General features: G+C 54.5%; 13 protein-coding genes across 13 annotated transcripts; 7 read left to right on the forward strand and 6 right to left on the reverse strand.

Moving 5' to 3' along the window:
• The first annotated feature begins 1,268 nt into the window (after positions 1 to 1,268).
• BU26DRAFT_497836 (FAD/FMN-containing isoamyl alcohol oxidase-like protein MreA) lies at positions 1,269 to 3,331 on the forward strand. The gene is made up of 4 exons (XM_033826308.1): positions 1,269 to 1,670; positions 1,724 to 2,129; positions 2,178 to 3,062; positions 3,115 to 3,331. The coding sequence occupies exons 1-4, from the start codon at positions 1,366 to 1,368 to the stop codon at positions 3,289 to 3,291; spliced, it is 1,773 nt and encodes a 590-aa protein (XP_033675506.1). The 5' UTR covers positions 1,269 to 1,365; the 3' UTR covers positions 3,292 to 3,331.
• A 279-nt stretch (positions 3,332 to 3,610) lies between these two features.
• On the forward strand, positions 3,611 to 8,399 carry BU26DRAFT_206730 (uncharacterized protein). Its single transcript, XM_033820601.1, has 3 exons — positions 3,611 to 3,983; positions 4,036 to 4,288; positions 4,335 to 8,399. The coding sequence occupies exons 1-3, from the start codon at positions 3,903 to 3,905 to the stop codon at positions 8,144 to 8,146; spliced, it is 4,146 nt and encodes a 1,381-aa protein (XP_033675507.1). The 5' UTR covers positions 3,611 to 3,902; the 3' UTR covers positions 8,147 to 8,399.
• Positions 8,400 to 8,578: 179 nt separating this feature from the next.
• BU26DRAFT_572689 (uncharacterized protein) lies at positions 8,579 to 9,637 on the forward strand (the record flags this gene model as incomplete). Its single annotated transcript, XM_033834261.1, has 1 exon — positions 8,579 to 9,637. The coding sequence occupies one exon, from the start codon at positions 8,579 to 8,581 to the stop codon at positions 9,635 to 9,637; it is 1,059 nt and encodes a 352-aa protein (XP_033675508.1).
• A 590-nt stretch (positions 9,638 to 10,227) lies between these two features.
• BU26DRAFT_206778 (uncharacterized protein) lies at positions 10,228 to 10,762 on the reverse strand. Its single transcript, XM_033820602.1, has one exon. It carries the CDS (start codon positions 10,551 to 10,553, stop codon positions 10,266 to 10,268), a length of 288 nt encoding a protein of 95 aa, XP_033675509.1. The 5' UTR covers positions 10,554 to 10,762; the 3' UTR covers positions 10,228 to 10,265.
• A 1-nt stretch (position 10,763) lies between these two features.
• On the reverse strand, positions 10,764 to 12,057 carry BU26DRAFT_206726 (uncharacterized protein). The gene has a single exon (XM_033820600.1). It carries the CDS (start codon positions 11,633 to 11,635, stop codon positions 10,973 to 10,975), a length of 663 nt encoding a protein of 220 aa, XP_033675510.1. The 5' UTR covers positions 11,636 to 12,057; the 3' UTR covers positions 10,764 to 10,972.
• A 1,221-nt stretch (positions 12,058 to 13,278) lies between these two features.
• BU26DRAFT_206785 (uncharacterized protein) lies at positions 13,279 to 14,430 on the forward strand. Its single transcript, XM_033820603.1, has one exon. It carries the CDS (start codon positions 13,414 to 13,416, stop codon positions 14,311 to 14,313), a length of 900 nt encoding a protein of 299 aa, XP_033675511.1. The 5' UTR covers positions 13,279 to 13,413; the 3' UTR covers positions 14,314 to 14,430.
• A 117-nt stretch (positions 14,431 to 14,547) lies between these two features.
• BU26DRAFT_512199 (kinase-like protein) lies at positions 14,548 to 15,876 on the reverse strand (the record flags this gene model as incomplete). The annotated part of the gene is made up of 1 exon (XM_033827359.1): positions 14,548 to 15,876. One exon carries the CDS (start codon positions 15,874 to 15,876, stop codon positions 14,548 to 14,550), a length of 1,329 nt encoding a protein of 442 aa, XP_033675512.1.
• Positions 15,877 to 16,314: 438 nt separating this feature from the next.
• On the forward strand, positions 16,315 to 16,599 carry BU26DRAFT_398127 (uncharacterized protein; the record flags this gene model as incomplete). The annotated part of the gene is made up of 1 exon (XM_033822765.1): positions 16,315 to 16,599. A coding segment is annotated over one exon (285 nt), but the record flags the coding sequence as incomplete, so codon positions are not given.
• BU26DRAFT_497847 (3-ketosphinganine reductase-like protein) lies at positions 16,501 to 18,249 on the reverse strand. The gene is made up of 2 exons (XM_033826309.1): positions 18,033 to 18,249; positions 16,501 to 17,980 (listed from the first exon to the last, which is right to left on the reverse strand). The coding sequence occupies exons 1-2, from the start codon at positions 18,144 to 18,146 to the stop codon at positions 16,991 to 16,993; spliced, it is 1,104 nt and encodes a 367-aa protein (XP_033675514.1). The 5' UTR covers positions 18,147 to 18,249; the 3' UTR covers positions 16,501 to 16,990.
• Positions 18,250 to 18,388: 139 nt separating this feature from the next.
• BU26DRAFT_525976 (uncharacterized protein) lies at positions 18,389 to 20,798 on the forward strand. Its single transcript, XM_033830632.1, has 4 exons — positions 18,389 to 18,632; positions 18,689 to 20,276; positions 20,325 to 20,397; positions 20,509 to 20,798. The coding sequence occupies exons 1-4, from the start codon at positions 18,443 to 18,445 to the stop codon at positions 20,650 to 20,652; spliced, it is 1,995 nt and encodes a 664-aa protein (XP_033675515.1). The 5' UTR covers positions 18,389 to 18,442; the 3' UTR covers positions 20,653 to 20,798.
• Positions 20,799 to 21,764: 966 nt separating this feature from the next.
• On the forward strand, positions 21,765 to 23,598 carry BU26DRAFT_525977 (uncharacterized protein). The gene has a single exon (XM_033830633.1). It carries the CDS (start codon positions 22,187 to 22,189, stop codon positions 23,111 to 23,113), a length of 927 nt encoding a protein of 308 aa, XP_033675516.1. The 5' UTR covers positions 21,765 to 22,186; the 3' UTR covers positions 23,114 to 23,598.
• Positions 23,434 to 24,026, reverse strand: BU26DRAFT_442588 (uncharacterized protein; the record flags this gene model as incomplete). The annotated part of the gene is made up of 2 exons (XM_033824511.1): positions 23,434 to 23,791; positions 23,971 to 24,026. The coding sequence occupies 2 exons, from the start codon at positions 24,024 to 24,026 to the stop codon at positions 23,434 to 23,436; spliced, it is 414 nt and encodes a 137-aa protein (XP_033675517.1).
• Positions 24,027 to 24,292: 266 nt separating this feature from the next.
• On the reverse strand, positions 24,293 to 26,844 carry BU26DRAFT_525978 (ammonium transporter-like protein). The gene is made up of 6 exons (XM_033830634.1): positions 26,369 to 26,844; positions 26,250 to 26,314; positions 25,941 to 26,195; positions 25,216 to 25,890; positions 24,922 to 25,165; positions 24,293 to 24,872 (listed from the first exon to the last, which is right to left on the reverse strand). The coding sequence occupies exons 1-6, from the start codon at positions 26,486 to 26,488 to the stop codon at positions 24,702 to 24,704; spliced, it is 1,530 nt and encodes a 509-aa protein (XP_033675518.1). The 5' UTR covers positions 26,489 to 26,844; the 3' UTR covers positions 24,293 to 24,701.
• Between the last annotated feature and the right edge of the window lie 564 nt (positions 26,845 to 27,408).

Consider the following 27,408-nt stretch of genomic DNA (forward strand, 5'->3'; position numbering starts at 1 on the left):
CCATCCGAACGAAATCACAAAAAGCTAGAATCTAGCTCACGTCGGTCGTCCAGTCCACAGCGAGCCAACAGCTGAGGCTTCGAGGTTGTACGGACGGCGGAGATTTGATGTACCGTTGACAGCAACCGAGCGCCGAGATGAGACCGAACCCCATACGTATGCGTTCTGTCTGGGCGAGGGACCCGTCCACAACTTCTGAAGCGGGGAGGATCTGGAACGAAAAGGACGGAGTTAGGCGGCGGCGTGTGCTACTGAATCGAGGGAAGCGTACACCAGGGACCTCCTGCCACAACTGCCGGCAGGCACCATTTTCTGGAGTATCCCGCACTCGCAGCATAAGCACTCAGCTCGGACAACTAACCCCTCGGACGGACGACTCCATCCATTATTCTCACTCGTCTCGTCATCCACGCCTCGCTTCCTCGAAGCGTACCTGATGCCGTAACCTTCGGACCACCACTAGGCTGACATGCATACATATTGGCAGGGCTGACGACCTAATTGGACCCCGCCAACGGAGCAGAGGCCCCACAATCATCCAAACTGCTCCAGGGACCTTGCGTCGAACGACACCAACCTGACGGTCGGCGCAAAGGACGCACAATACTCTAGAAGAACTGCAAGAAAGTCTGTTCTTTGATGAATCATAGATCGCCCAGATTGCCACGAGATTGGAATCTTACCGGGAAAACATCAGTACCGAGATTCGCTTATATCGTTCCGACTTCGAAGCGCATACATATTAATGCCAAGACGTCTTTACTCATCTGCTTCCTTCGCTCGCAAACGACTTGCACAATTGGGGCGTTCGTCGGATATTGAGCGCGAATTCAGCACTTTCGCCCCGTTCTCCATGGAAGCGATTTCGAAGGCGTTTGCCACGAGTGCCACGATAGCCTTGGTAATGGTTCGGCGCAGTTGCTGTTTATAAACCCCACTAGCCACAGCGAATTTATCCGCATGAATAGAAACACCGGGGAGCTCCCAGCGGGCCGGAGCCGATCTGTTATGGGGCGCGGATCGCATCCTCTTGCGGCGGCTATCCGCCTTGGAGATACGGCCCCGATGGGTCGGCCCATGTGGTTTACAGGTTCGCGACAAGGGCATATATTCGCGGCGGCTACTCTGGGCTGACATTGGATGCTCAATAATGGTAGGGTCGAGCTGCGGGCCTTTCTAATTTTTGATGAGCTTGGCCCTGTCAGGAACGGCTTCGGCGTAATAGAGGCAAGGTTTCATGCAACCCAGAGTAAGCCGAGCTCTGGGAGCTCTTGTCGATAAATAGAGCTTCAGCTGGCGAGCTGGGTGAAGCTTTTCCGGCAGCGAATTGGCTCTGATCTTCTGTTTCTTCTCAGCGCTATCGATATGGGTCGAGTGTCGTGGATCCTTTCGCTGCTCTCGGTGACAAGCTGCGTTTCCGCCGTGGCTTGGATTGGAGAAGTCAAGGAGGTGGACGGCGTAACTTACCAGTGCAAGTGCTACTCGGACAATGCATGCTGGCCAAAGAATGCAGAATGGGATGCGCTGAACACGACTGTCGGCGGTGCTTTACAAGTCGCCGTGCCTCCGGGTGCGCCTTGCCATAAGCAGCTAGGAAACTCGTCGATTAGCGTATACAACGAAGCGGCCTGCTCAAATGTGCAAGCCAATTGGGTGAATGAGCAATGGCTGTAAGTGTTTGATACCGACTGTACCATGCACAAAGAGAGCTGACAGAGATTAGGACTGACCACCCCATTGCAAACCTCTGGCCTCTCTACACCAACAACACCTGCCTGCCGACGGACAATCCCAGCGCTCCTTGCACACGGGGCTTCTACGGAACCTACGTGATCCTAGCGACGACCAAGGCGCACATCAAAGCTGGTATTGACTTCGCGAGAGAGCACAATCTTCGACTGATTATCCGGAACACTGGCCATGACTTCATGGGCCGCTCGACGGGATACGGATCCTTGATCATCAACACCCACACCTTCAAGGACGTCACGTTTACGAAGAAGTATGATGGCCCAGGGAACTGGACAGGTGGCGCTGCGGTGGTCGGCGCTGGTGTTCAAGGACGCGAACTCTTCCGAAAGTGTTTTGCTCAGAGTCCTCCGGTTGTCATCGTCGGTGGAGAGTGCCCGGTAAGCAGGGGAATCGCTCCCTACAGATCTAGCTGACGTGCCTCACAGACCGTTGGTTGGGCCGGCGGATACATACTAGGAGGAGGCCATGGTCCTTTGACAACCATCTACGGAATGGGAGCGGACAACGTGCTCTCGTTCGACGTGGTAACAGCTTCGGGAGAATACGTCACAGCCAATGCGAAGGAGAACCCCGATCTGTTCTGGGCCTTGAAGGGAGGTGGTCCCGTCTTCGCCACGGTTGTGTCCATCACCGCTAAGACGTTCCCGGAGGTCCCAACCGCCGGCACCAGACTCAACATCAACAGCACCCTTACCAACGACTCGGCTGTCTTCAATGAAGGCTTCCGTATCTTCCACAATCTTGCCAACCACTACGTGGAGAACGGCATGTTCGTCTACTTCGAACTCTCCCTCGGCACATTGCATATCCAGCCGTTCGTGGGGCCGAGGATGGACGAGGCAAAGATCAAGGAAGTACTGAAGCCACTTTTTGATCAGCTGAACGCCGCCAATATCCCGTACGATGCGTACACCAGGGCGTTCCCCACGTTCTTCGAGCTATACATCGACATGTTCGAGGACGAGCAGCCGAACCAGAACTCGGTAGTCGGCGGCCGCATCTTCACTCACCAAGACATCGAGGAGAACGGCGACGGGGTTGCCAAGGCGCTCCTGTTCGCTAGCCAGCCGACGAACGACACCTTCGGATTCTCTGTTGGACATATCGTCGATCCAGGGCATGGTGTGCCGGTAGCGGATAACGCGATCCATCCCACGTGGCGCAATGCGAGCAGCTTTGTGATCACCAACGTGATCATGACCGGCACCGAGAGCTGGGAGGTAAAAATGGAGCGCGAGAACGTCCAAACGAACGTCGTCGGAAAGGCGTTGAGGGAGGCGGGTCCGAATGGTGCTACCTATGTGAACGAAGTGAGTTTCCCACTGTGCTTGCCAAGCTGAATGGTGCTGATGCTTCGTCCAGGGCGATCTTAACGAGCCGAACTGGCAGGAGTCGTACTGGGGCAGCAAGTACCCTAGACTCCTCGAGATCCGGAAGAAGTGGGATCCCACCGGGCTGTTCTATGCCAAGACGACTCCTGGCACGGAGGACTGGGATGTGATTGACTATGGGACGAAGCTCTGCAAGAAGGCGTCGTGAAGGGATGCGGCACCGTGAACATAAACGAAGGGATGATATTCTATTGACTGATTAGCTTCGGTGGTTGATTCACTTCATATACATACGCTTATACACAAGTTCAATGAACCCTTTCTATTGAATGGCGTCACGAGATGCCTGTGAATGGTTGATATGGCTGCTAAGAGAGGGTTTCGGTGAAAGGCTGAAACATCGTGGAGAGCTGGGATGACGATGACAGCACGTTCGCGCTAAGCTCTTCTCGCTACTAGCGTGGCAGGGGTCCCCCAAGGGTGTGTCCACCTTCACAAGCTAATCTGATATGTTCTCATCAGCCTCTCACAACCTTTGCACTCCGTATCCAACCCTCTCCTCCGCCCGTTGCGACCTTCGCTACCTTCGCTCTTTGAAGCGCGACGCAAGCTACTCTCCGCGCATCCACTTGATGCAAGCCTCCGCCGCTCAAGCCATCCGTGCGCCCTCCGCATTCCGCAGCTCCGCGCCATCGCAACAGGCACCCGTTCGCAATCGCAGTCGGTCTTTCAATTAGCGCCGGCTCGTCCGGTCACCCACTCGAGGACACATGGTCCCTGTTCGCTGATCCTCGGTCAAACGCCCCACATATCGATTGAATGCCTCCGGTCCTGAATCCCTTCTTGCGGGCCTTCTTCCGTAGCACTCTCCCTAGCCAGTGCTCGCCAGTCCAGCACCATGTAAGGGCCGCTCCGGGCAATTCTCGTACATATCTGCTTACAGGCTGCCCAGGTCCTCCTCGTCCCAACCACCGAAGTCCTCCTCACCTCCCGTGATCGCGACACAAACGCCTCGTACGCTGACCTCAGCGGCTCCGAAGAGTTTCTGGCCAGCCATGTCCTGCGGGTGCCGGGCGGAGTGGGCCCCAACAACCACGTCAAGGATGGCTCAACCTTTAGGGAGAACCGGGGGAAGGCAAAGCAGTTCTCGACAGCGAACGGCCGGACGGTGATAATTAAGGATGCCTTCGTCTACAGCAACAAAGGTGCGCGCATGGGACAAATATAAGATTCGGCGCTGACAGGACGCAGGATTCAAGACACTGAACCAAGCCCAGCTGTTGAACGATACCATCTTCTACCCCGACGCCTTCGAAGCCCAGCCGTGGCTCGTATACTTCATTTCGCGCCCGCTCATAGGGACCTATGAAGCGACGCCGATCACACCTGCCTTACTCCCAGGCTCCACTAATGGCCACCCTACAAATCATGCTAGAGCTGGTTCATCGGGCGGGGCAACCGCATCTATGCCGCGGAAGAAGGAGGTCAAGTCTTTCGGGGACCTATTGAACCACTTTCCCATGATCGCGCGGCAGATGCAGCCAGGGTTAGACAGATTATTCACGGAGTTTAAGAAGGAGCTTGAGAAACCTCTCCCACCTACGCCAGCACAGAAGTCGTCACGGCGATCCTCTTTAGGTTCTCGGAGGCGAGGTTCTTTCTCGTCATCAGAGAGCATGCCCGTCTCGTTTCACAGTAGCATTTCCGGTCCGAATGGTTTCATCTCGACGCTCGAAATTGACGATGAGGAAGACCTGATGCGGCGGTCTCTAGAAACGGCAGTGACCGCTGCTATAGATCTCTTCCAAATGGTGGACAAGCAGCAGCTTTCACTACTTGGCGCGACCACGGACCTGACTGGACCTATCGTCGAGCGTCTAATCGAACGGTACATAACGGAGCAGCTGCATGAAACGTTGTTCCCTCGAATGCGGCACATTCGGCGGTTTGACGACGCTGAACTCGAAGCTAGGATGCGGCAGATGGTGGATGTGGATATCTCCCAGGTCGGCATCGATATTGGCCACGGGCGAAAAGGCAAACACGAGCTTTCCATACGGCTATCCAAGGCAGTTGAAATCTTCAAGAAGATGGGCGTGGCGGGAAGCCCGCAAGAAATGGTGGAGATACTGCTCGCGGTTCAGAAGCACATCACCCAGCCCGACGCATCGCCGAATACAAACGGTACAAAGGCGAAATCGGACGTCAACGGTGTTAATGGGGAATCCTTGTCGGAGAAACATGATCCTCTGCTCACCATCAATGCCGATACTCTCGTTTCTCTGCTCCTCATTGTCGTCATCCGGTCGCCGATCCGAAATCTCCAGGCGCGTTTATCTTACATGCGGCATTTCATCTTCATCGACGACGTGGAGAGCGGCGAGATGGGGTATGCGTTGAGTACGTTCGAAGCTGTGTTATCATACCTGGCCAGAGACTCCGGAGGCCTGCGAAAAGCCAGCCGACGCAATAGGACGCTTTGGAAAGCGACCAAGTCGGGTGACATTGCGACGATGCAAGGTGTCCTTGAACCAGATAGGTCATTCCATGAACTCGAAGATGAACAAGACCTAAGTGACGATGATCACCATGACCCTCGACCTGTCAGATTTGCGAGCTTTTCGGACCTGTCATCCTTCGGTGGAACGACTATCAATGGCGATATTGAACCGAAGCGCAGGCGTAGAAGTCCCCTTCGTAGCAAGCATAGAGGCGAGGATGGCCCGCTGGCCCACATCTTTCCCTTTCAAAGAGCGCCGACGCCTCCTCCTGCGGATCGTCCAAAGGCAAAGAAGAGGGTGTCTATGGATACCCGGAGCATGTCTAGCTCCTCCGCATTCTCCTTTAGGTCACGTACCACTCTCGACTCCCGCGCCAGCGGGCTTGAAGGCGACACGTCCATCGAGAAATTGACTAAGACTCAAGGATTTGAGGGCGAATCTGTCTTGATGATGGCCGTGGAGAACAAACAAGAAAAGGCCCTGCAATACTTGCTTAGCCTCTCCGAATATTATTCCTTGGACTTTGTCCTGGAGGACTGCAACAATGATGGCACCACGTTGCTGAGTGCCGCAATCCAATCTGCTCACGCGAAGACTACGGATGCTCTACTGGATTATATCATTGAGAGCAGTCCGAATGAAGAGACCGTACGACAATATTTCGCGAAGCAGGATTCAAAAGGTAGATGCATGGCGCATTATCTCTTCAATCAGCCTCGCCTCATCGACCGGATTGGGCATCTTGTGCCATGGCGGCTGAAGGACAAAAACGGCCAGACTCCAGTATTTGCTCTTTGCAGGTCATATGATCACGACCAGTACCGCGACATGGTAGACAAAGCCCTCTTGGCCGCAACACAAGCTCAAGATGACGACCAGCCATTGCACCTCGACGAGCACATTGACAACAAGGGGAATAGCCTGCTCCACATCATTACTGATCCCCAGATCGCTGTCAAGCTTCTCTATCGTTGCGATTCCGATGTGAACGCGGCGAACGATAAGCACTTCACTCCTCTGATGGTGGCCAGCAAATACGGTCGCACCGATCTGGTCCGTGTGCTCTTCCAGGATCCGAGAGTTGATCTGTCTGTCAAGGATGTGCGAGGACTTACCGCCGTAGAACTTGCCAAGGACGACGAAGTTCGGAATCGGATAGATGACCTGGTGCTTCTCTCTAACGAGCCGGGTCCTGATGGCCGGACAACTACCGTCGTCCGGTCTTTCTTCGTCGAAGATGGGACGATTAGGCTCGTCTTGAAATCCGGCGCCCCTAATGGTAATTCCACAATCACGGTTACAACCTGCCGTCGCTCGCTGCAGGACTTCGAATGCCTGGCGAGATGGCTTGCCCAAGAGCATCCCGCATCCTGGCTCCCAGTCATCAACAATCTTGCTTCGCCCTTTTTGATACCATCACGACCTTCACGCTCGATACTGCGCGACATCCAGCTTCGACTGGACGCTTTCCTGAAGATACTACTGAAGCATCCCACTTTCTCCACCCACGAGATGGTATGGGAGTTCTTCCTAGTCCCCGATATCGATTCTTCTATGCTCGCCGAGCGATCAGCCCGCAAAGCTGAGCTTCGAGTAGAACGCGTGCGAGATGAGTATGCTCCTGTATACGACGTCCGCGAAGTCGAGCTTTTCGTCCAGCACGCACGCGAGTCAGTGCGCTCATTGCACCATGCTTCGAAGTCGGTTCTTCGCAGGACGAATAAGCTACGCTCCGTGTCCTCCGATCTCACCGACGCTGCAAGGCTCGCCAATACCGCTATCCATTCGCTGAACTTCTTACCGGAGAAGCACCTCAAAGCCACGGAGCGGTACACCAAGACCTTAACGCAAAGCGAGGCGAGCCCTCTAGCAGGCTTCTACTACAACATGCACGCCATCTCCAGCACCATCAATGCCATCTTGACCGCACTCAACCGCCCCTCTACCCTTATCAACGCTATGTCGACGACACAAAAAGCGGTAGATCGCCACCACTTGTCCATTCGGCGATCCGATCGATGGCCGCTAGGCCTCCTCGATGATGCTCGATCCCGTATGCAGCGCGACGCGCAGGAGAAAATGGATCGAGCAACTGAAGAGCTTGCGGGCCTGGGCAAAGAGCTTAGATATACACAGCAAGTTGTCGCAGGGGAGCTGGCCAGCTGGCAAGAGAATCGAGTGGATATGGGGAGGAAGGCATTGAAAGAGTTGGCGAGGAAGATGGTGGTCACTGAACGGGCAAGGCTCGAGAGCATGAAGCGCGCTGTTAGGCATTTGGGTCTTGGTGGAAGCAAGTCCAAGCAGCCCGGCGCGGCGAGCTCCTCCGAAAGCTCGGCGTATGCGCAGGATATGACAGTGCCTGAAGCCTTAGTCGATAATGGAAGGATAGAAGACGTTACCGATGAGGTCAACGATGTCCCAGTGGAAAATGGGGACCAGGGAGTCGTCAACGGGGACGTAGAAGCATCGGAGGACCAGCCCTTACTACTAGTAGTCGACGACCCACCTCTGGTAGAGCCTCCATTTGACGCTGGGTCGGAAGAAGCCGAGTCAGAAAGATGAGCATTTTGGATAGCACTTTTACTTTTTCTTGTCGATACTTTGGCAGTCTGCTTTTGCATAGAAGAAGGTTTGCGGGGAGGAATATACCACGGGCGCCTTTCTTCTTTGGATTACACCTTTAGCGACGGCGCTTATAGTAATATTAGTTTTCCTTCTGCCATTTTAGCGTTCATGCTCTTTTTTTGGTGAATATGGAAACTCCGTGGGGATGTCGCATGGGCGGGTAGTATAGATGAGCGTAGTAAGAATCTTTTACGGATGTCGTTCAGGTTGGGGATGTACCTTCCCCGCAGATAAATGTCAGATGACGCCCAACCGTCTTCCTACCTACCCCACAATGCAATCCAATCCCCAACTTCAACTTCAACCTCTCCAAGCTATCACATCCTATCCTATTTCCTACCTTACCCCAGCAAGCCCATTAAGCAAAACATGCAACAGCCACAACCCTCCCACGCCCACGAGGCATCGCGCAAACTCCTCGGCAGCGCCGCCCTCATCCTCTGGGGCGCCATCTCGCCCTCCTCTCGAACAGACGAAGCCGCGCTAAATGACTGGTGGACAAACGAGCATCTGCCCGAACGTCTGCGCCTGCCGGGGTTCCGGCGCGCGCGGCGGTATCGCGGGCTTCTTGCACCGCCTCCATCTACTCTGACTGCGACGACTTGCTCGGTGGCTATGGGTGGCTCTTTACCAGAGCAAAGGGGAAGTGAGGATGGCAGTAAAGGGAAAGATAATGGGGAGCGTGAAGGAGGAGATGGAGATGGCTATGGAGATGAAAGTGAAAGTGTCTACCTAGCCGTCTACGAGGTAGACAATGTGACGGATCTGTGTTCAGAGGAGTATATGCAGAAGTTGGAGGAGCCGACGGAGCGGACGGCGTGGTTTATGCCGCGTTTGGCGGGGATGAGGAGGTCGGCTTGTGGGGTTGTGGAGAGTATGGATGGTGGGGTGGGAGGTCTTGCAGGAGCAGGAGGAGAAGAAGGAGGAGGGGGCGGAAGGGTTGTGGGGTTGATGGCGTTTTGGATGCCGTTGAGTAGGAGTAGTAGTACTGGTGAGCAGACGGCACAGCGGAGTGAAGACGCATCAGGACTTTTCTCCAGCATAGGCGATGCGGTTTTTCCCAGCGGTGTAGAAGGATCCTCGAAAACGAAAGAAGGAAGCCCCGGTCTCGAAATAACAGCCCTGCACATCGCGCAAGAAGATGAAGCGATTACGCAGGCGGGCAGCTCGACGAAATCGTACCATGGCGTGCGGTTTTCGGGTCAGCGTCAGCGCGCTGCTGGAGAAGCAGAGCAGAACAGGAATGAGAAGAGATGTATAGTACTGGTTGAATTCGATCTCAGACCGCCGTTGGAGCCGCTGGCGTGTATGGCGGGCGTTATGGATTCGTTGAGGGGAAGGGTAGAGAGGGAAGGTGGGAGGGAGGTGAAGTGGTGGGGGTTTGAGTGGATTTGTGGGATGCGTAGGGAGGATGTTATAGCGGGTTGATTGTTGAGCTGATGGAGAGCTTGTCGGAGGCATTGCGGATTGGGAAGGGAGGCGGTCGCTGCTGCTTGGCACTTAGCTGGTAATTTGCGGATCCGAGGAGAGTGCTCACGATGCATGTTTTTCTAGACTTCTTCTCAGTGTCGCTGTGATCTTAGACCTACACAAGAAGAATCTTTGCATCATGCGAGAAGACGCTGCCGCAATGTACGTCCATTTTAGCATCGCGCAGAACGGGTGTGAAGGAGGAAGACTGAATAATCTAGCCCGTTATAGCTCTCCAAAACATCAAAAGTTATACCCTTTCAAATGCCATGTATCAACAACTGAGGACTACTTCCTCCTCCATGCCTATGAACAAGGCGAAACCGAAGCCGAAGCCGTCCTCAATTCTCCGACGGGAAACCCGGCCATTGACATGCGGAACAGGATCCGAATACGAGCACGCTTCAGCCCCGAACCAGATCCCATCGTCCCAGCTCCCAGGTTCCTGATGCCGAAAACCTCGTGCTGTGGCTGTGGCTGTGCAGCTTCGAGCACTAGGGCTTGTGGTTGACTCGGGTTCGCCCGAGCGGTCGTTTATACTTACGATCTTTGGCGCTGACGTTATTGGAGCGTGGATGTGAGGTGTTTACGGAGGCCTTGGATTTGTGTGATCAGTAGGTTGGATATTCATTCTTGTAGGGTAAAGTCTACGCTGCGAGTTTCTCGTTTGCCGCGGTAGTCGCGATGGGTGCCACATAGGAGCATGTAGACCTTCTGAACGGATCTGAGCCACAGGTAACGCAGTGCTGGACTCCATGCAAAGGATCCGAGCTGTTAATGATGTGTGCAGCAAAGCCGCGGCTGCTCCAGGTTCCTTGATACACGTTACCCCAAGGAGTAAGAAGTCCATTCTCGCTCGGTAAAAGATGCTCATATACAGCAATATGCGCAAATTTAAGACTTCCGGTGAAGGTGGTGTAAGAAAAGGTACCTACAGGCTGGGCGATGGGGGCTGGAGTCTCAACGATGGAGCCAATACTAAAACGGAAAAAGGGAACGAGGAGTGAGGTGATTATTGCAGACTTTGATTTCAGATGCTCTGATGTTGCTCAACCGCTGGACAGGAGCGTGGATTGGGTATTCGTTATGATGCTCAAAAGACATTCTGGAATTAGAAGCAATAGGAAACATGAAATAGCAGCAATGCGAGATTGGAAAAGGTCATGCTGAAAACAGTGAGACATGAAGACGTAGGAAACACCCCCCTCTGCTCCCATTTCCCCACAAGGAACCAGTCTGTAGACACCGCGCCTTCGAGCCTTCAAACCCCCTCTTCTCCGTCCGGCTCAGTGGCTACTCCGACGGCGTGTGCACAATCTTTGGTATCTGCGGCGCCGACTCCCTATCGGTAGGAGTGGTAGAGTAATAGCGCATGCTTGTTGTGCTCGTACTCCTAGGCCTTGAACTCGTCCCTAGATCACCATCCTCATTCTGCTGTATCGGGCTGAGCGCCAAGCTGCTTGCACCAGTGCTGTATCTGCTGCTCCCTCTACTCAGTGCGCTGACTCTGCTTCCCACACTTGTAGTCCTGTCCATGGGATCGTGTGTTTCCTCTGCAGGCGTAATATGGAGAGGAATCAAGCTCACGTTCTCCATGCTCGCTCTCTTGTCCACGACATCCGTATCGACATAGAGTGATACGCTGGTGCTCCGGTCGCGGCTGAACATGCTCGACTTGTCGTCTTCGGGGCTGGGTGCTGCGTTCGCGAGGAGGCTGCTCTTGTCGGACGATTGTGTGCGGAAGGGGTGGTACGAGGACGGGCGCTTTTCCGGAGGGAGTTTGTTGCGCTCTGCGCGTTTATGGAACCAGAAAGCAACGAGGGTGACGATGAGGGAGACGGCGAGGAATAGGAAGACTGAGCCCATGATGATGGTTCCAGTCGACCATGATTTCTGCTCCGGTTCAGAGGTTGGTTGGGGCTTTTCAGGTTGAGTGTCCACCGGTGTTGGAGCCATTGTGATTCAGAAGAGTGACTCGGTATTCCGAGGAATGGGAATCGAAGCGGGTCTTAAGAGTTGAAGCGGGGCGTGGATGTATTTGAGGCGCGATGGAGGCGGGAGGGCGGGATTAAGAAATACGAGCAACAAGTATGAACCAAGCCATACGCAGCTGAAACACTTCCTTCTTCGCAGCCTTGAGACGCTGCACCAAGGAATAAGAAAAACTTGAAGCTTCAAAGAAACTCTCAAACCAAACCGTGCTTGAGCTTCAGACAGAAGATATATCTACGTGCGAAATGAAACACACACGCTTAGACCACTCTCATGACTTGCGTAAAGGATTTGCAAAGAGGCGTCCTGCTTCAAGTGAGTCTTGAAGGGTACTCAGCCTCAGCGTCCATGTGGGGATGCTCGACTCATGTTGGCTGGATGCCGCTTCCCGCCCTTCATCGTATGTTTAGCGCGTCTTGAGCTTGGTACCTAAGTAAGGAGACGAATAGGAGACGGTAAATACCGAACTTCAGGCTTAAATAAGCGTCCATAGGTGTTGGAGCCCGTAAGGAGGCGGTGGCACAGACTGGTCAGGACGCTCCGCGCGGAAGCCAACAATTCAGCCCTGCACAAAGCAGAAACAGTACGCGAGCCAGTCATCTAGCACGCGTGGGAGCCATGTCTCTTGCATTTGCTCTTTCCCTACGGCACGGCTGTGGAGTGGTGTAACTTTGGGGTTCAGCTGGTTTGTGAAGTTGGCAGAATACGAAATGCGGCTGTTGCTTTCGCCGACACTTTCCTCAACTCGTCCTCATCGCCAAACAACGCGCTTTTCCGGACGGAATAGAATGACGAGGGCGCGGGAGCTATGCAAAAGGGTTGTGGGCTCCAACTCCAAAGCGGCCAAGCTTCAGTCCGCTTCGCCACCTGCGCTAAGCATCGTGAAATGAGTGGAATGATCCATAGGCGTCGCCGCGTCGGCGCCGCATCGCGGGGGCTGTGCTCCGGGTGCGCTCAAGCCTGCCAATTTCATTATGCAAGCCGTCCCAGGAAGAAGGCTAGATGCCGCCGATGTCGCTCCTTGAAGCAGTGGTGATGCGTGAAGTAGGAAGACGCGAGTCGTCCTACAAATGGACGATGAGGCTCAAAATGTGGCTGATTAGCTGAGAGATTGGAAGTATTGGGCGCCTATAAGGCAGGTAAGACGGGTATCGAGCGTGAACATGCGCGTGATCACGCCATGACATCTCTGGATGACGGTCGCTGAGGGCCAACCATCGTGGTGTGGAGGTGAGAGGCTTGACGTCGATGTTCGCGTCCTGCAGCAGTGCCGCCCGGATCCTGCAGGTCGGAATTTTGTGTTACTATTTATTCTCTCAGCCTGACAACCAACATGTGCTTTTTCACAGATCGAGGCTCAGGACGAAAGGAGGCAAAGGTCCATAGGGAGTGCCGAATCTCTTCATTTGCGGGCTAATTCAGGGTCCAACATCGTTCACGGAAGGATGTGTGCTAAACCGTTCTGGGTCTAGCGACAGGAACCGGCGGGTTTTCTGAGACCTCCAGGATTCCCAGCCTTGTCACTTCACGTCGCGTCGAATCCTTTGGAATACAATGGGGTTTCGGGAGAATGATGTACCAGTATGCATTACATAGTAGATGAGCTGAGTGGACATTGCCGGAATTAGTTAGCGTAGAATAGCAGCACAGGCAACTCTCACGGCCACTTGGCGTAAGAATAAACCAAACCAAGCCACACACCCATTATCCTCTGCAAGGCCTCTCAAAACACAAGACGCACAATGATTAATCTCGACCGGCTCTTGGAGAGTGTCGACGATGGCCACCTCGACGATTCAGCCAAGTACGGGGCGACGCTACAACTCCTCTACTCGACAGTACGAAGATACAACAGGACCTACGAGGAACTCGAGCGCCTCAAAGCGGCGACAGGCTTCAACAAGCCATTCCCGCTCCTGCGCCTCCCTCGTGAGCTTCGCGACGAAATATACACCTACAGTCTGCGCGCCGCAAGCTCGGTCGAGACGGTACCGCGAAGGCCGTTTATGCTCACCGAAGGCGATAATCCGTTCAAGCCGCCAACAGCAGGCCTACTGCGCGCAAACAAGCAGGTCTATCACGAAGCCGTTGGGATATTGTATTCGAAGAATGTGTTCAGGTTCCAGGAGCCGGGGCAGTTGTTTGCCTTCGAGGAACAGATCGGTGTTGAGAGTCGCAGGCGAGTCAGGGAGATATGTATCTGGATCAGATTCCCTGGGAGAGACGAGGTGGTATTGGATCCGAATCACTTGTCGCGGTCGGAATATGACAGCATTCCATCGCATTGGATTGCGGCTTTGAAGGCGTGTCGTCTTGAGAAGATCGTGCATCTAGGTATTGAGGCGGAGGTGATCGGTTCTCCATTGTATCTGCTTTCTATGCCTGAGGGCCTGCGGGAATTTATTAGGGAGTTTCTGGGAAGGGTGGCAGACGATGAGGTGCCGCGCCTCTCGCTGACGGGATTCCGGGAGGAGGAACGGGGGAGGTTTCCTGAGAGGTGGGAGGTTGTGATGGATCAATGGGATGATTATAAGAACGAGCTTGAAGGACTTCGGAGGGAATTGGAGGAATATCCCGATACGCAATGGACGTCTGATCATGGGAGTTTTGAAGACGAAGAGGAGGTAGATGACGAAGAATAGGCGCCCTAGCTTTCCTTGTCGGCAGTCTTCGGCCCCGTGGTTCCTAGGACCGCAGATTTCACGTACCTGAAGACATTCCTCTCGCTTTTAACTTACACAGAATTATAGTTAAAGTTAAATTACCTCTTATAGTATACTTGCATTATGCTATCCGAACCGAGGATTTATCTGCGGCAATCAGGCTGGGTGCCAGACCTCTCTAGCAATTCCCTTGGCCACCGTTCCAGTTACCTCTCAACCCCTGAAACTGTCCTTCAAACTGCGCGACGTCTTCCCTTGCTCAACCTCCTCGATCCATCCGGAGATCTGCTGATACAGAAGCTCATTATCCAAGTACTGCATCGCCAGCTCAAAGTCTGCTTTAACTTCACTCTCCCGTAAGGCATTCACCCATTCAGGCAAGACGCGCTGCATCTCCTCGAAGAAAAATTGTCGCAGACATGTCTTTTCGTACTCCTCCATATGATCCCAGTATTGCTCGTCGAGCTCTTCTTCCCCGGTTTCGTCGTTCGGGCACATGTACTCGGACTGCATTGGGAGCTCGTGACGACGAGGGCCACACAGAAACTCAGGAAGCTGACACGCGAACCAGAGCGGTGACGTGTGGATGCACTCCCAGTCGATAATCCCAGTGAGCTCGCCTTCGGCGTCGACTAGGATGTTAGGCGTGTTGAGATCGTGATTGTGGAGGATAAAATCCTCCTGTGTGTTCTCGGGGAACACCTTCGGCAAAATGGCCATGAGTTTTATAGCGAGTTGCTTGACACATGTCGCTGAAATATGGTCGTAGTCATCCTCGGGAATGGAGGAGTCCGAGAGGATCTTGTCGGAGTCGCTGATATAGAGCTGGAGGCGAGCTGCTAGCCATTCGCGACTGGACTTGAATGGACCTCGTGAGACGCTTTGTGTAAGGTGGTCTCCGAGGAAGAATGGAAGAGAGACTGTCTCACCCAGGCAGTACTTGGTTTCTCCAATCGGCAACGTCGACGGCTTGCCTTTCTCAGTTGGCTCCACGAGATCCTTCTTTATGTAGAGGCTGCCGATCCCATCGAAGCGTTTGTTGAAGAGCTGAGTAAGGTAGGTGATGACCTTCCGCACCAGGAGTTCTTTCTTCAGCCAGCTAATCTTATGCCACTGGGTCTCCAGTGAAGCGCCCGGGACGAGGTTCATGATCATCCATTCAAATCCAAGCTCGTTGGTGAAGCTCGCATCATGCTGGATCACTTCTGGAAGTGGAATGTCGGCGTTTTCGCGGATGAATTCAATGGTGGCGATTTCGCTCAGTGTCCGAAGTCGAGGATGGACCGGCAAAGCGACGCGCATTATGTATGTCTTTTCGTCGGCGCATTTGACTGTGTAGACTTTGTTGATAGAGCCTTCAGCCAGAAACTTGACTTCGCATTGTGCGTCTTCTGCCAGCGCGAGCTCGCACTTAACGATACTACGAATGACGTCGATGTTGGGTTCCACGGTCCATTTGGGTTGTGGTCCGAAGAAGAGTTCCTCATAATCCCACTGAAGGCCCGGTTGGGTGATGGTAGTGGTAGACGTTGCGCCTTCCATATTCTGGTGATTGTCTCGAGTGTGATGCTGTGGTTGAGGTGGGGACATTATGCTGAAGGCTGAGCGGGTTTTATGTTCGCATGCCGTTGTGTCGGTGAAAGATCGCGTTGTTGGCGCGCATTCGCAAACAATGCGTCGAGCCACGTGCACATCTGTGACCGCGAAGTCCTTCAACGCACCTTGACAATTCCATTAGAACCGGGTATGATGGATCGTGAATTGCTTCCACGTGTAATCCTCAGCGCCAACAAGCGAGCCTTTCACCTTCTAGGAGCGCCTCACCTCATATATAACGCTCCCTAGTTTTACCCTTTGCAGTGGCTTACTCCAAACACACGCCATACGGACAACCACTCCGCTTCCTCATCCAGCAACAAAGGCATCTCTTCGAAAGCCCGTATCCAAAACTAAGCGAACATTATGGGCCGACAATCTCCTCGTGACGCGATCCTCGAGTGGATCGACGATATCCCCGACAGCAAGCTTGAGGGCACCTTCTCAAAGAAGATGCACAATAACACCGAGATGCGACTCGACATGCAAGGTTATACTACCGACATGCCTGGTAAGCCGCGCTGCTTCAACCTCCAGGTGCAGATCAATAGGGGCTGCAAGAATAAGTCCCTCGCGAAGCTGGCCCCCTACAGTGTAGCTTTCACCCTCGTACCCTGTGATGAGACCTGGACGCCCGCAAAGATCAAGGCCGAACTGAAGAAGACGGTCACGGGCTGGAAGGTTGACGCTCCAAAGCCGGCGAAGGAGGGAAGAGAGCCTAAAGGTCATTAGGCTAGTCTGTGCCCCTCGAAGGCCATCGGGCTGCCTTTTCCCTCTTCGATTTTTCGGGCATCTCCCCGGCATGAACATGGATTCGGAAAGAGGCGTATGAGTATTCCGACGACACGACGCGGATGTTATCCCGGTTTTGCCTGCATTGCGCGGCGCACGGCCATAGTACTGGTCTTGGGATACCCCAATAACAAATAAGATTATTGTTTCGTTTACTTTCCTGTGCCATCAGCTTACGCGAAGATATGAGACGTTGAAAGTATCGAGAAATTGTGATACACACTCCGTTGATTAAGATATCCCCCAAAGCCCTAATAACCATTACTGCTCATTGTGCATTAGGCCTGAACTTCGGCATACCCTCCTTCTTGCCCCAGTTCCAAACCGTTCCCTCCATATCAGGTCCCACGAATAGCCACGCAATGCTCGTTATCCACTGCCCCACCGTGTCCTTGATCAAGCTATCCCTCGGCGAAGGGCCCATGCTGCTGAGTCGCATGAGCTCGCCCAGCCAGTTCAGCGCCGTCATGTAGTTTCCACGTTCAAGACCCTTGATTGCGGCTTGGGCGGCCTGGAGTTCAGTCTGCTCGGAGTCTGCTTCTTCCAGCTTGAAGGTTATCGGGTGCTTCGTCTTGTTTTCGTTTTGGAGGCCGGGCGAGACGATGGTAGCGGGCCAGATGGAGTGAATGTGGACGTCGAAGGGTGCCGGGGCTTGGCCGCTATCCTTCTTCGACCGTCTGGCGCCATTGTAGAGGTTCATCTCGTGGTTCAGCCCATCGCACAATGACTTGAGCGCGGCTTTCGCGGGGGAATACGCGGCGTAGCCGGTGATATTGACGAGGCCGAGGACCGACGAGGTAATGATGAGGTGTCGCGGCGATTCTGTCTTAGCGCCCTTCTCTTGCGGTTTATACGGCGTCTCTGGGTATAGCCATGCCTTGAGCGTCTGATGCGCCAGATACGCGGCGGCCCAGTAGTTGATGTCCATCTGACTCCTCATTGTCTCGGTTTTCATCTCGACAAATAGGCCAGGCACCGAAGCTCCTGCGTTTGCCCATACGATTTGGGGCACGACGCCATTGTTCCAGGCGGTTGACTCGGCGAGCACGCGCGCATTCTCGGCTTCGGAGGTAACGTCGGCGGAGATGATGTGGAAGCGCTGGGTGGAGGGGTTCTTCGCTGCGGCTTTCGCGTACTCCATGGCGGACTGGAGTTTCTCGACGTTTCGCGCTACGATTATGACGTTCGCGCCGCGTTGCGAGAGGAGCTTTGCGATTTCTTTGCCCATGCCATAGGATCCGCCGGTAAGGAGGACAGTCTGCATAATTAACATCTTCCTTACTCTTAGTATAGCAGGAATCTTGACTTACCTGCCCCTCTACCTGGAACTTATTGCCCCATGAAAGGAAGCCCATGATGTCTAAACTGACAACGCCTACGATAGCCAAAAGTGCTGCGGTTGCCCACCAAAGCATCGACTCCATGTGAGATGTGGAGGGAAAATAAGGGAAGGGCGGAAAGCAGCGATTAAAAGGAGAGGCAGGGCAAAGACAGCCCCAATTGGGAAGTTCTCACGAAGCTGTGCCGTACGGAAGTTTTACTGCTGATGCGGCATGAGCGGAGCTGGACCCTTGAGCCTTAGTCAGCCACTAGCACTAGCGAGGTTTTAGCGCAACGAATAATCAGATTGCCCGAGATCCCCGCGGTGCCAAGATTTCGGATTGAAATTTTGGAGACAGCTTGTCTGCACAGCAACATCAAATCGCCACGACCTGTAACTATGGGAAGGAAGAGGAAGGCGGGCGGACGCTACGGCGAGTCCAAGGCGCCAAAAGAAGAGAACTCGAAGCTCGCGATCAACACCTACGAAGACGTCGCCGACTCCGAGGATGAGTTCCATATCAATCGCGACAAGATACTGCTGGAGGAAGGTCCAGCAGCGAAAAGATTGAGAAAATGGAAGGAAGAAGGTCAGATGGGTCGCAGACGGCGAATGAGGATTAAATGCTGACTTTCTCGGATACAGACCAGTTTCTGCAACCTTCGGACGAAGAGGTACTCGATTACAGTGGCATCGAAGACGATCACGATGACGAGGATGAGGAAGACGAAGATGAAGACGAGGTAGACTACGGCGAAGTCGATGATGACGACGAAATTGACGACATCGGTACCGACAAGCGCAAACGAGAAGCCGAAGAAGAGGATGAAGACCTTGGCGGATGGGGTCCGTCGAAGAAGGACTACTACAATGCGGATGCTATCGAGACGGAGCAAGATGCGCTGGATGAAGAGGCGGAAGCTCGGCGCCTTCAGAAGAAACAACTGCAAGCTATGTCAGAGGCAGACTTTGGCTTTGACGAAGACGAGTGGTTAGAGCAGGATGACGAAAAGACCACAGAGACAGAAAATGTGGTCACGGAAGTGCTCCCACAACTCCGGATCACGGACGAAATGTCCGAGGAAGAGAGGCTCAAGATATTGAGGACGCGTTATCCGGAGTTCGACTACATCTCGAAGGAGTACTTGAGGTTACAGCCCCTACACGACGAACTGGCTGCCGCTGCCCATGCAGCTGAACGGCTCATCCATGCACGGACTACAAAGGCAGAAAAGGCCAATGGTGAACGGCGGCCGACGCCCATGGCAGTGACCAAGTACAGAGCTTGCGCAGCTTATCTAGCCGCAATGGCAATGTACTTCGCTATTCTGGGCTCTACAGCGAGTGAAGATGGCTCCCCTGTCATCGCGATGGATCCCGCAGAGCTTCATGAGCATCCAGTCATGGAATGCCTTCTCAAAACTCAGAAGACGTGGACCAGACTCGAGAGTCTACCAGTTGCGGACCCTATGGTCGAAGCTTCTAACGGCGGTGATCTTTCGATAATCGACGAAGTAAGCCCTGCTCCGGAGGACGGTATCAGAGACGCGGTTGCTTCTAAGCAAAAAGAGAAGAAATTGAAGAAGAGCAAGTCCCAACGGGCAGCAGAGGCCGCCCAGGCTAAATCCGAGGCACGTCGCGCAGAGAAGCTGCGCCAGACGGAACAGGAGCTCGCAACGCTCGCGTCACTTACTGATAAAGCGACCCTCCGCAAGGCCACTAACAAGAAGGCCGATCAACCCAAGGTCAACCTTTTCAATCCAGACGACTCCGACTTCGGCGAAGAGACTGAGCTTACCGCTCATGAACTCGCGGAAAAAGCTCGGAAGAAGAAGTCACTCCGCTTCTACACTTCCCAAATTGCACAAAAGGCCAACAAACGCGACGCTGCTGGCCGAGACTACGGTGGAGATGCTGATGTACCTCACCGTGAGCGCCTGAAAGATCGACAAGCCAGGCTCCAGGCAGCCGCAGAGAAGAGAGGCCAGAACGCAGACTCGGGCTCGGGCCCTGGCGCGCCTCTTGGCGAAGGCGGTGAGAGCTCAGGTGATGAAGATGCAGAAACACGTGGCTTCGAAGATCAGGACGGTTATTACGACTTGATAGCCGCAAAGAGCCATGCAAAGAAGCAGGCAAAGCTAGACCGTGCTGCTGCATATGCATTGGCTGCAAAGGAAGGCGGAATGGTTGTGCCGGAGGAGATTATTGGAGAGGATGGACGCCGACAGATCACGTACGTTTAGCCAATTTTGTTGACGAAATGCGCTAATCTCCGCGACAGGTATGCTATCGAGAAGAACAAAGGCTTGACGCCGCACCGGAAGAAGGCGCAGCGTAACCCTAGAGTAAAGAAGGTCAGTACAACACCACGGCTGTCTTGGCTAAGCCTACTTGAAATACCTTGCTGGGGCCGCTCCCTTTACCCTGTTTATACACCCCAAAACCTATACTAACAACATTCGCAGAAACTGAAGTACCAAGACAAGCAAAAGAAACTCCGCTCCATGAAACCGGTGTTCGATGCGACCAAACGCGCGAGCGGCAGTGCTGCCTACGGTGGTGAGATGACCGGTATCAAGAAGGGCTTGGTGCGGAGTAGGAAATTGTAGTTATTGGACCAAGGTTTAAGGGTGCACCATAGCCTCGAAATCTGAACAATATTGCCGCGGAGTAGTGCCATTGCGGTTGTCGATCGCGTTTCCTAAAGATACCATTTCCCTGCTTCTTTGAGCTGCTGACCTCAAGCTTGATCAGACTTTTCTCCGAGCTCTTGCTCGTCCCACCCCCAAAAAAGCACTTTCATTCTTCCTCACTACTGCAATGTGTTCAAGGGGCAGCTAAAGATATCACCAAAATCAGGCACCATGTCCCGAGCCCCCGTGACGCCAATCCAATCCCGTTCCTGAACATCCCCCTCTCCAAACTCCACATCCACACAGCAGCGCAGCCACTGACCTCACATCTGACCTGCTGCTCTCTGCCTACTCCCTAGGCTCCCCTCTCTGTCCCGCTCGTACGGCACTCCCCATCTCATCTCACAGGCACCCTTTGTACAGTACTGTACACCACGAACAATTGGAATCCAACAACATATCCCCGCCTCGGCGCTAGTCCTCCAAGAAAGAAAACCCTCAAGCTCCACTCAAACAAACTGTTGGGCAAGCTGACAGCGCGCCACGATAGTCCGTCAGTCACAGCATGCAGGTCTGCCAAGCAGAGATAGAACGAACGGTGTTCAGGCGCGCCACGCCTCGCATCCAAATCATACCTGTTTCCCCTGCCTGTCTAGGAAATATTCTGCGCTGCAATACACTTCCACAGACGTCAATCGCTGGAGCCCTAACCTTCTAACCTAACCTAACCGTCCCTACCTAAACAGAACAGAACAGAACAGAACAGTCCTGGCAGTAGCAGCGGAGAAAACGGCAGCAATCGCCGATGCATCCCTTCCCTTGCCCTTCCCGTTCCCTAGCCTTGCCTCGCAAGTTGAGCTGAGGCACGCATGTGGAGCCGTGTGAACTCAGCACAGCGTCACAATTGCTCGCCTAAATGCGTCACCAGATCGACCACGTAGCCCAATCACACCCCGCCGCACGAGCCCGGCTAACCCAAGTGAGGCAAAAGCTAGCCGTCTTTGACGCTGGGTCCCGACCTCACGTGGCCAGGCGCGTCCCCTTTGACGTCCGTCTGGGGCTGGTTCTAGCAGTGAGCTGATCGGAGCGCCGCACAGAACCAACAGCGCAGCAGGCGTGGCTTATATAAAGATGTGAGTTTGTCGGAAGAGGAAAGGGACGGAGCGGTGTGTGCCGTGTGCGGGAAAGCTATTTATCTACGTTTGTGTGTAGGTGGGATTTTGCTCGTTGCATGTTGCAGCAGCTGCGTCATTGTTGACTTTGGTTTGGGGTACCTGACCTGGCCTGACTGAATCCGCACACGATAGCCGTTTGGTGCATCTCTCCGCGGGTTTACGGGGTACGACGTAAGGGCCGCGAGCGGCTGCAGACGTACATAAAGGAGGGGAGGGCCCAACCATATCCACGAGACCTCTCCCCTCAGGCGGCGGCACGCACAACACCAATTGAAGCTGAACCGAACGTGGAAACTTCAATTCCTCGACGACTCCAAACTATTGCCAATAAAGAAATGGACGTCCTCCTCCAGCAGCACCAGCAACAACAAGCCGCCATGCTCTCCATACTCCCGCCCTCCACCACCCTCCCGAACGTCCTCACAGCCGCAGCGCATCTACACCTCCTCTCCTTCGCGCTAACCCTCGTCCTCCCCCTCATAACCCTGCTCTACATCCACCGCGACTACCAAGCCTTCCTCTCCCTCGGACCCGGTGGCACGCCCAGCACGCCCCTCGGCTACGCGAAGATCAAGCTGCTCTCTCTGATCTGCCTGCGCCATCCGCGACGCCCGGTCGCCGTGCCGCCGCACTTCCGCCCGCAGAAAGGCTACCTGCCCGCGCTTCGCACAAGACCCGGAGAACGGCCCGTGGTGCAAGGCATCGCGCCGCAGCGGCAGCAGACGCAGCGGTCGTCCGAGGAGATATACAGGGGCCTAGTGGGCGCAATGCGGCGGCTGATCGGCGAGCCGGCGAACTGTCTGCTCGAGCGGACGAGCTGCTTCGAGAAGCACAGCTCGGGTATTTTCGCCAGCACGCCGATTACGCGGACGTGCGGTGGAGAAGTGTGCCACGCGCATCCGTCGGACGGGTCGCTACACATGACGCTGCATCCGGCGGACGCGAAGATTGTGCTCGAGAGTGGCTGGGGCGAACGACATCCGCTGGCACGAGGAGGCTGGTGCAGGCGATTCGTACCGAGGGAGTTTGTGCTGATATATGCGCCCCGGAACGAGCAGGAGATCGAAGTCGTCATGCGCATCATTGCTGCGGGAGTGTGGTGGGTTGCTGGAATTGACGTGCACAAGGACGGGCGGGATAGGAGAGACTCGGGAGCGGATGCGGAGGCACCGCTAAGTGCGCAGGCGGAGACCGAATGCCATGCATGTAGAGTCCATGGGTGCGGCAGGAAAAGTGTAGAGAAAATGACAGGGGACGCATGAGTTGGCAGAGAGCGCAAGAAAATGAAATTGGCATGAAGCAGCGTTAAAAAGCTAAAAATTGAATTAGTGCAGATCAGAGGCTGGAGCTGCTAACCAGGAAGCCCGGTGAGGTGTCTCTGTGGTCGGCTGGATGATAGTGGATAAAAGGTAGAGGAACGAAATCCCAAATAAGACGACCAGATAGATGTGTTCCCGATCATGTTTTTATCCGCAGTCTATGTGTATCCGTACCTACGCCTGGTTAGATGGACTGCTACTCGGGGAGCACCTTTTTAAACCCCGCCTTTACTTTCCAGTGTTCTCCCAGAAGCAGCGCCTTTTCATTGCTTTCCGCCAGTCTTCGCCCAGTGGGCATACTCTTTCCTCTTTCCCCTGACGTCCCAGAAACCTCTCCTCCCTTCTCCCTTCCCTCCAATGCCGCCGTCAAGCCCCAAGAACGCATACGGATCCCCTTCGCTCAGCACCTCCTCACCCTCCCTTGTCCATTTCCCCTCGCTATGCCTGCCCCCACGCTGTATCTTCCCCGCCCATTTCGCCCACTGGATCGGTTTCAGCTGCGGCGAGGATACCACAATGCCAGCCGAGAGTATCAGGATCGAAACCAGGAGCTCGATGGTGATGTCTAGGGGGAGCGGCGTGTGCGCGAACGTCGCGGTATGCTCGTGGGTTGAGTATACTCTGTTTGGAAGTTGTTAGCTAGCTGCATGTCGTCATTGCGAGTGTAAATGAGATCTGGATCTCGCTGGGCGTCGGTTTGAGGCGCATCGAGTTTCAGATGGTGGAAGTGCAGGGGCAGGGGGTAGAGGTGTTGACAGAGGGCAATTATTAATGGAGATAGGCAAAAAAGCAGCTCATACGCGTGTGTCAGGAAAAGGAGCCCGGCGGTGTTGAGGGCTGTCCCTAAGAAGGGCATTTCGGAGCTCTGGTCGAGGTGTGAGACGAAGAGAGAATCTGTGACGGATGCGCGGGATGCGTTTCCCTCCAAAGCAGCGACAGAGCGAGCGGCTGCGAGATATCCGAGGCGGGACGTCGAAGAGAAGAGGCGGGGACGATGCGAGAAAGATGGTGATGTCGTGGATCGCGGAAAGGTGCGATGGACATCGGGCAAGACTCTTGGCGCTAAGTAAGCCGATCACGTGCATAGCACCAATCAAAGGACCATCTGGGCAGTGTGTATGTGATGCGGATATCATATTCTAGAATCGGGTGCTCCTTATAAAAGCATTTTCTAATAAAAGCATCAGACGAAGAAGTATGTCCAGAGGAGAGTGAAGTATCACTTTCAAGGATTTGTTCCTTAGCCTCACGATCAATCTATTATACAAAGAACAGAACCTTGGAACAATGTCGCGCTGAGAAGTTGGAAAATCGCGCCCGGTAATGTAGTCCTTTTACCAAGCCGGATTTTCCTGAGCCAGAATGAACCTATCCATATCCAATGCCATGTTCTAACCACGACTCGGTATCTTCGTCCATCCAACGTCACTCATCTCTTCTTCCGCATTAAGCAAAGGATAACTCCAAATTACGACCTGCAACTCCAGCCTAAAGCAATGGTATCGAGCGGGTGCTGAAGGAAAACAATCGACTATGCGCGGTGTGCCCACTCGGCCAGCTGGTTGGAGTCGACAGAATCCTGGTTCTTCTCGTGGTGGACGCCCATCGCAGAGGCATGGGGCTCCAGGGAGTGGGAGGACATGCCCTCGTCGATGTCATCCTCGGGAAGCTTCACATCGCGGGTGAGCTCGACGTAGTCATACTGGACCGGTTAGTCAAAGCCCATTCGGGAAGATAATAAAGGAACTTACAGCGAACTCGCCAATTTCGACGTCGTCAATGCCGAGCACTTCCTCCTCTTCGCTAGCACGGAGCTTGAACATGGGAAGGAACTTGCCAATGAAGTCGAGGCAGCCAAGGATGAGGCAGGTTCCGACGAAGGAGTAGGCGCCGCCCGCGAATGAGTCGGCAAGTTGATAGCCGAGTTGGATCCAGTGGTGATTGAGCCATCCGCCGTCAATTGGGGTGTAGCCATCGAGATGCGCAATGTAATCGCTGTAATGTGTTAGCCGGTCAGTCGAGGGGAATGAAGATGCAAGACTTACGCGGCGAAGAAGGCGGTCAGAATGTTTCCAACAAATCCTCCAACGGCATGCACAGCGAAGATGTCAAGCGCGTCGTCGCATCGGAGGAAGTATTTGAGCTTCGTAGCATAGTTGCACGCGATGCCTCCACAAACGCCAAACACCACGGCAGCCCAAGCCGGGACAAAGCCAGATCCAGGTGTAATGGCCACAAGCCCGGCAATGACGCCGGAGCAAAAGCCGACGGTTGACCACTTGCGCTCCAGACGGTAGTCGACAAGGCACCAGGTAACTCCGCCCATGCAAGCCGCGAGGTTGGTGACAACGGCGGCCATGACCGCGCGAAGGTTGGCGGAAAGCGCTGAACCGGCATTGAAGCCGAACCATCCAACCCACAGGAAGACGGTTCCTATCACAATGTGTGTAACATTATGAGGACGGTAGTTGAGTTCCTGGGTGCCATGGCCTCGACGTTTTCCGAGCATGTACGAGTAGGCGAGTGCGGCAGTCCCCGACGAAATGTGGACAGGAGTTCCACCAGCGAAGTCAAGGCCACCCATCTTGTAGGACCAGCCCGAGGCGTTCCACGTCCAGCAGGCGATCGGATCGTAGATGACGGTCGACCAGATGAACATGTAGATGATGCAGGGCAGCATTCTGCCCCGCTCTGCAACAGCACCAACAGCCAGCGCGACGCTGCACCCCGTTTAGTATGCGTCGAGAGCTAGAGACGGATGGTAACTCACGTGATAGCAGCGAACATGCCTTGATAGACGGCGAAAAGAAGGTCGGGAATGCGAGGGCTGCCCACGGATGGAGCCGCAAGCACATCCTTGAAGCCGATGTTATCCAGATTTCCAATGAAGCTGCCAGCCGTTTTCGAAAAGGCGAGAGAGAAGCCCCAGAAGAACCATTGAAACGTCACTACTGCTGTAGCCATTACAGACAGCCATAGGAGCGATAAGGCTGACTTTCTGCGCGCGAGACCCGAATAAAAGAAGCTAACATGGTCAGCGAGCTGTATTTGCGAAGCTTGCGAGAAGTTGCGGGCCTACCCAACACCAGGAATCATAAGAAGCACAAGAGCGGTGGCCGTAATCATCCAAGCGATGTCGCCCGGCTGGAAGAATTAGCGCTACCAATCACACAAAGTCGGCGCACGAGCGGCACTCACATTGTAGAACACATTAAGATTGTCATATAGAGAGTCTCCTCCCGTGGCGGTGGTGTTGAGGTAGGCCTCAAGAGGAGTGGTGGGGTCTGCCCCGGAGTCATTCGGTGTAGGGCTGGACATTTTGGCGATCGGCTCTGGACTTCTTCCAAGCTCGAAGCTTGGATTTTCTCAAAGGAGAAACGTGGGAGACGGTGAGGGGCTGCGAACTGGCGCGATGGCGCGAAGGGAAAAGGCAGAGAACTATGTAGAAGGAGAGAAAAGGTGGGTGAAGGAGTGGACGGAGTGAGCGGAAGAGAAAGCCAACTGCACTTCCAGGGTCTAGAGTGTGAATGTCCTTGGCGGGGGCCGGGGATCGCCCTCGTGAGGAATTGTAGTAAGGAATCTTTCACGCAAGGAAGCGCGACGGGCGTGTCACCGGGGTTTATACAGGTGGTCGTTGAGGGAGAGCACGGCTCTCCCCAGGCTAGGGGCCTGCGATATCTTTAAGTGCGGCGGACATTGCGCTGCCCACCTGCACCGTTGGCCTGCGCCGAGCTCGAGTAATTGCTGGGAAGCATGAACCCCCCGGCATCACGAGCAAGCCACAGCGGTGGGGTGTCAGATACGGGCTGGCCTGTAGCCAATGCTGGGCGATGTTTCGTTGCGGGCCCGTGCAAGTGTCACGCAGGGTTGCCGCCATCCGCCATCCAAACGGGGCGGACAGGGCCTCGGCGGACGATGGCTCGCTTGCTGGAGGCCGTCGAGCCGCGACCGTGGGATGACCTGCACGGGATCGTCGCGAGTCGATCGGTGGTGACATGTCGCGCCCACACTCTCTCTGCCCGGAGACACGGCGCTGTGAAAGGGCCCCGAGCAGCGCGCAGGAACAGGCACAACCCAGCGCGCCCGAGTATTGACAGCTGCGCGGGCTGGCAAACGCGGCGGGCGATGCGTGGAATCGGGAGCCCACCGGCCGCATTCGCGTGCAATGGCGGCCTGCTGTTGGAGAATCCATTTCGTTTCCTTATCAGTACCCCGGCCAGCGCCCAGCCTCTGCCTTG

This window comes from Trematosphaeria pertusa (assembly GCF_010094035.1).
Source record: "Trematosphaeria pertusa strain CBS 122368 unplaced genomic scaffold BU26scaffold_29, whole genome shotgun sequence".
In the NCBI taxonomy this organism is placed as follows: Eukaryota; Fungi; Ascomycota; class Dothideomycetes; order Pleosporales; family Trematosphaeriaceae; genus Trematosphaeria; species Trematosphaeria pertusa.

Coding starts and splice junctions, on each gene's coding strand:
- BU26DRAFT_497836 (XM_033826308.1), top strand. CDS start 1,366: ATGGGTCGAGTGTCGTGGATCCTTTCGCTGCTCTCGGTGACAAGCTGC. Junction 2,130..2,177: donor TCGTCGGTGGAGAGTGCCCG/GTAAGCAGGGGA, acceptor CGTGCCTCACAG/ACCGTTGGTTGGGCCGGCGG. Junction 3,063..3,114: donor GTGCTACCTATGTGAACGAA/GTGAGTTTCCCA, acceptor TGCTTCGTCCAG/GGCGATCTTAACGAGCCGAA.
- BU26DRAFT_497847 (XM_033826309.1), bottom strand. CDS start 18,146: ATGGAGTCGATGCTTTGGTGGGCAACCGCAGCACTTTTGGCTATCGTA. Junction 17,981..18,032: donor AGTTCCAGGTAGAGGGGCAG/GTAAGTCAAGAT, acceptor TTAATTATGCAG/ACTGTCCTCCTTACCGGCGG.
- BU26DRAFT_206785 (XM_033820603.1), top strand. CDS start 13,414: ATGATTAATCTCGACCGGCTCTTGGAGAGTGTCGACGATGGCCACCTC.
- BU26DRAFT_525976 (XM_033830632.1), top strand. CDS start 18,443: ATGGGAAGGAAGAGGAAGGCGGGCGGACGCTACGGCGAGTCCAAGGCG. Junction 18,633..18,688: donor GAGAAAATGGAAGGAAGAAG/GTCAGATGGGTC, acceptor TCTCGGATACAG/ACCAGTTTCTGCAACCTTCG. Junction 20,398..20,508: donor GTAACCCTAGAGTAAAGAAG/GTCAGTACAACA, acceptor CAACATTCGCAG/AAACTGAAGTACCAAGACAA.
- BU26DRAFT_206778 (XM_033820602.1), bottom strand. CDS start 10,553: ATGAGCATCTTTTACCGAGCGAGAATGGACTTCTTACTCCTTGGGGTA.
- BU26DRAFT_206730 (XM_033820601.1), top strand. CDS start 3,903: ATGCCTCCGGTCCTGAATCCCTTCTTGCGGGCCTTCTTCCGTAGCACT. Junction 3,984..4,035: donor GCTCGCCAGTCCAGCACCAT/GTAAGGGCCGCT, acceptor CAGGCTGCCCAG/GTCCTCCTCGTCCCAACCAC. Junction 4,289..4,334: donor CTTCGTCTACAGCAACAAAG/GTGCGCGCATGG, acceptor GACAGGACGCAG/GATTCAAGACACTGAACCAA.
- BU26DRAFT_206726 (XM_033820600.1), bottom strand. CDS start 11,635: ATGGCTCCAACACCGGTGGACACTCAACCTGAAAAGCCCCAACCAACC.
- BU26DRAFT_525977 (XM_033830633.1), top strand. CDS start 22,187: ATGGACGTCCTCCTCCAGCAGCACCAGCAACAACAAGCCGCCATGCTC.
- BU26DRAFT_525978 (XM_033830634.1), bottom strand. CDS start 26,488: ATGTCCAGCCCTACACCGAATGACTCCGGGGCAGACCCCACCACTCCT. Junction 26,315..26,368: donor ATCTTAATGTGTTCTACAAT/GTGAGTGCCGCT, acceptor TAATTCTTCCAG/CCGGGCGACATCGCTTGGAT. Junction 25,891..25,940: donor GGCATGTTCGCTGCTATCAC/GTGAGTTACCAT, acceptor AACGGGGTGCAG/CGTCGCGCTGGCTGTTGGTG.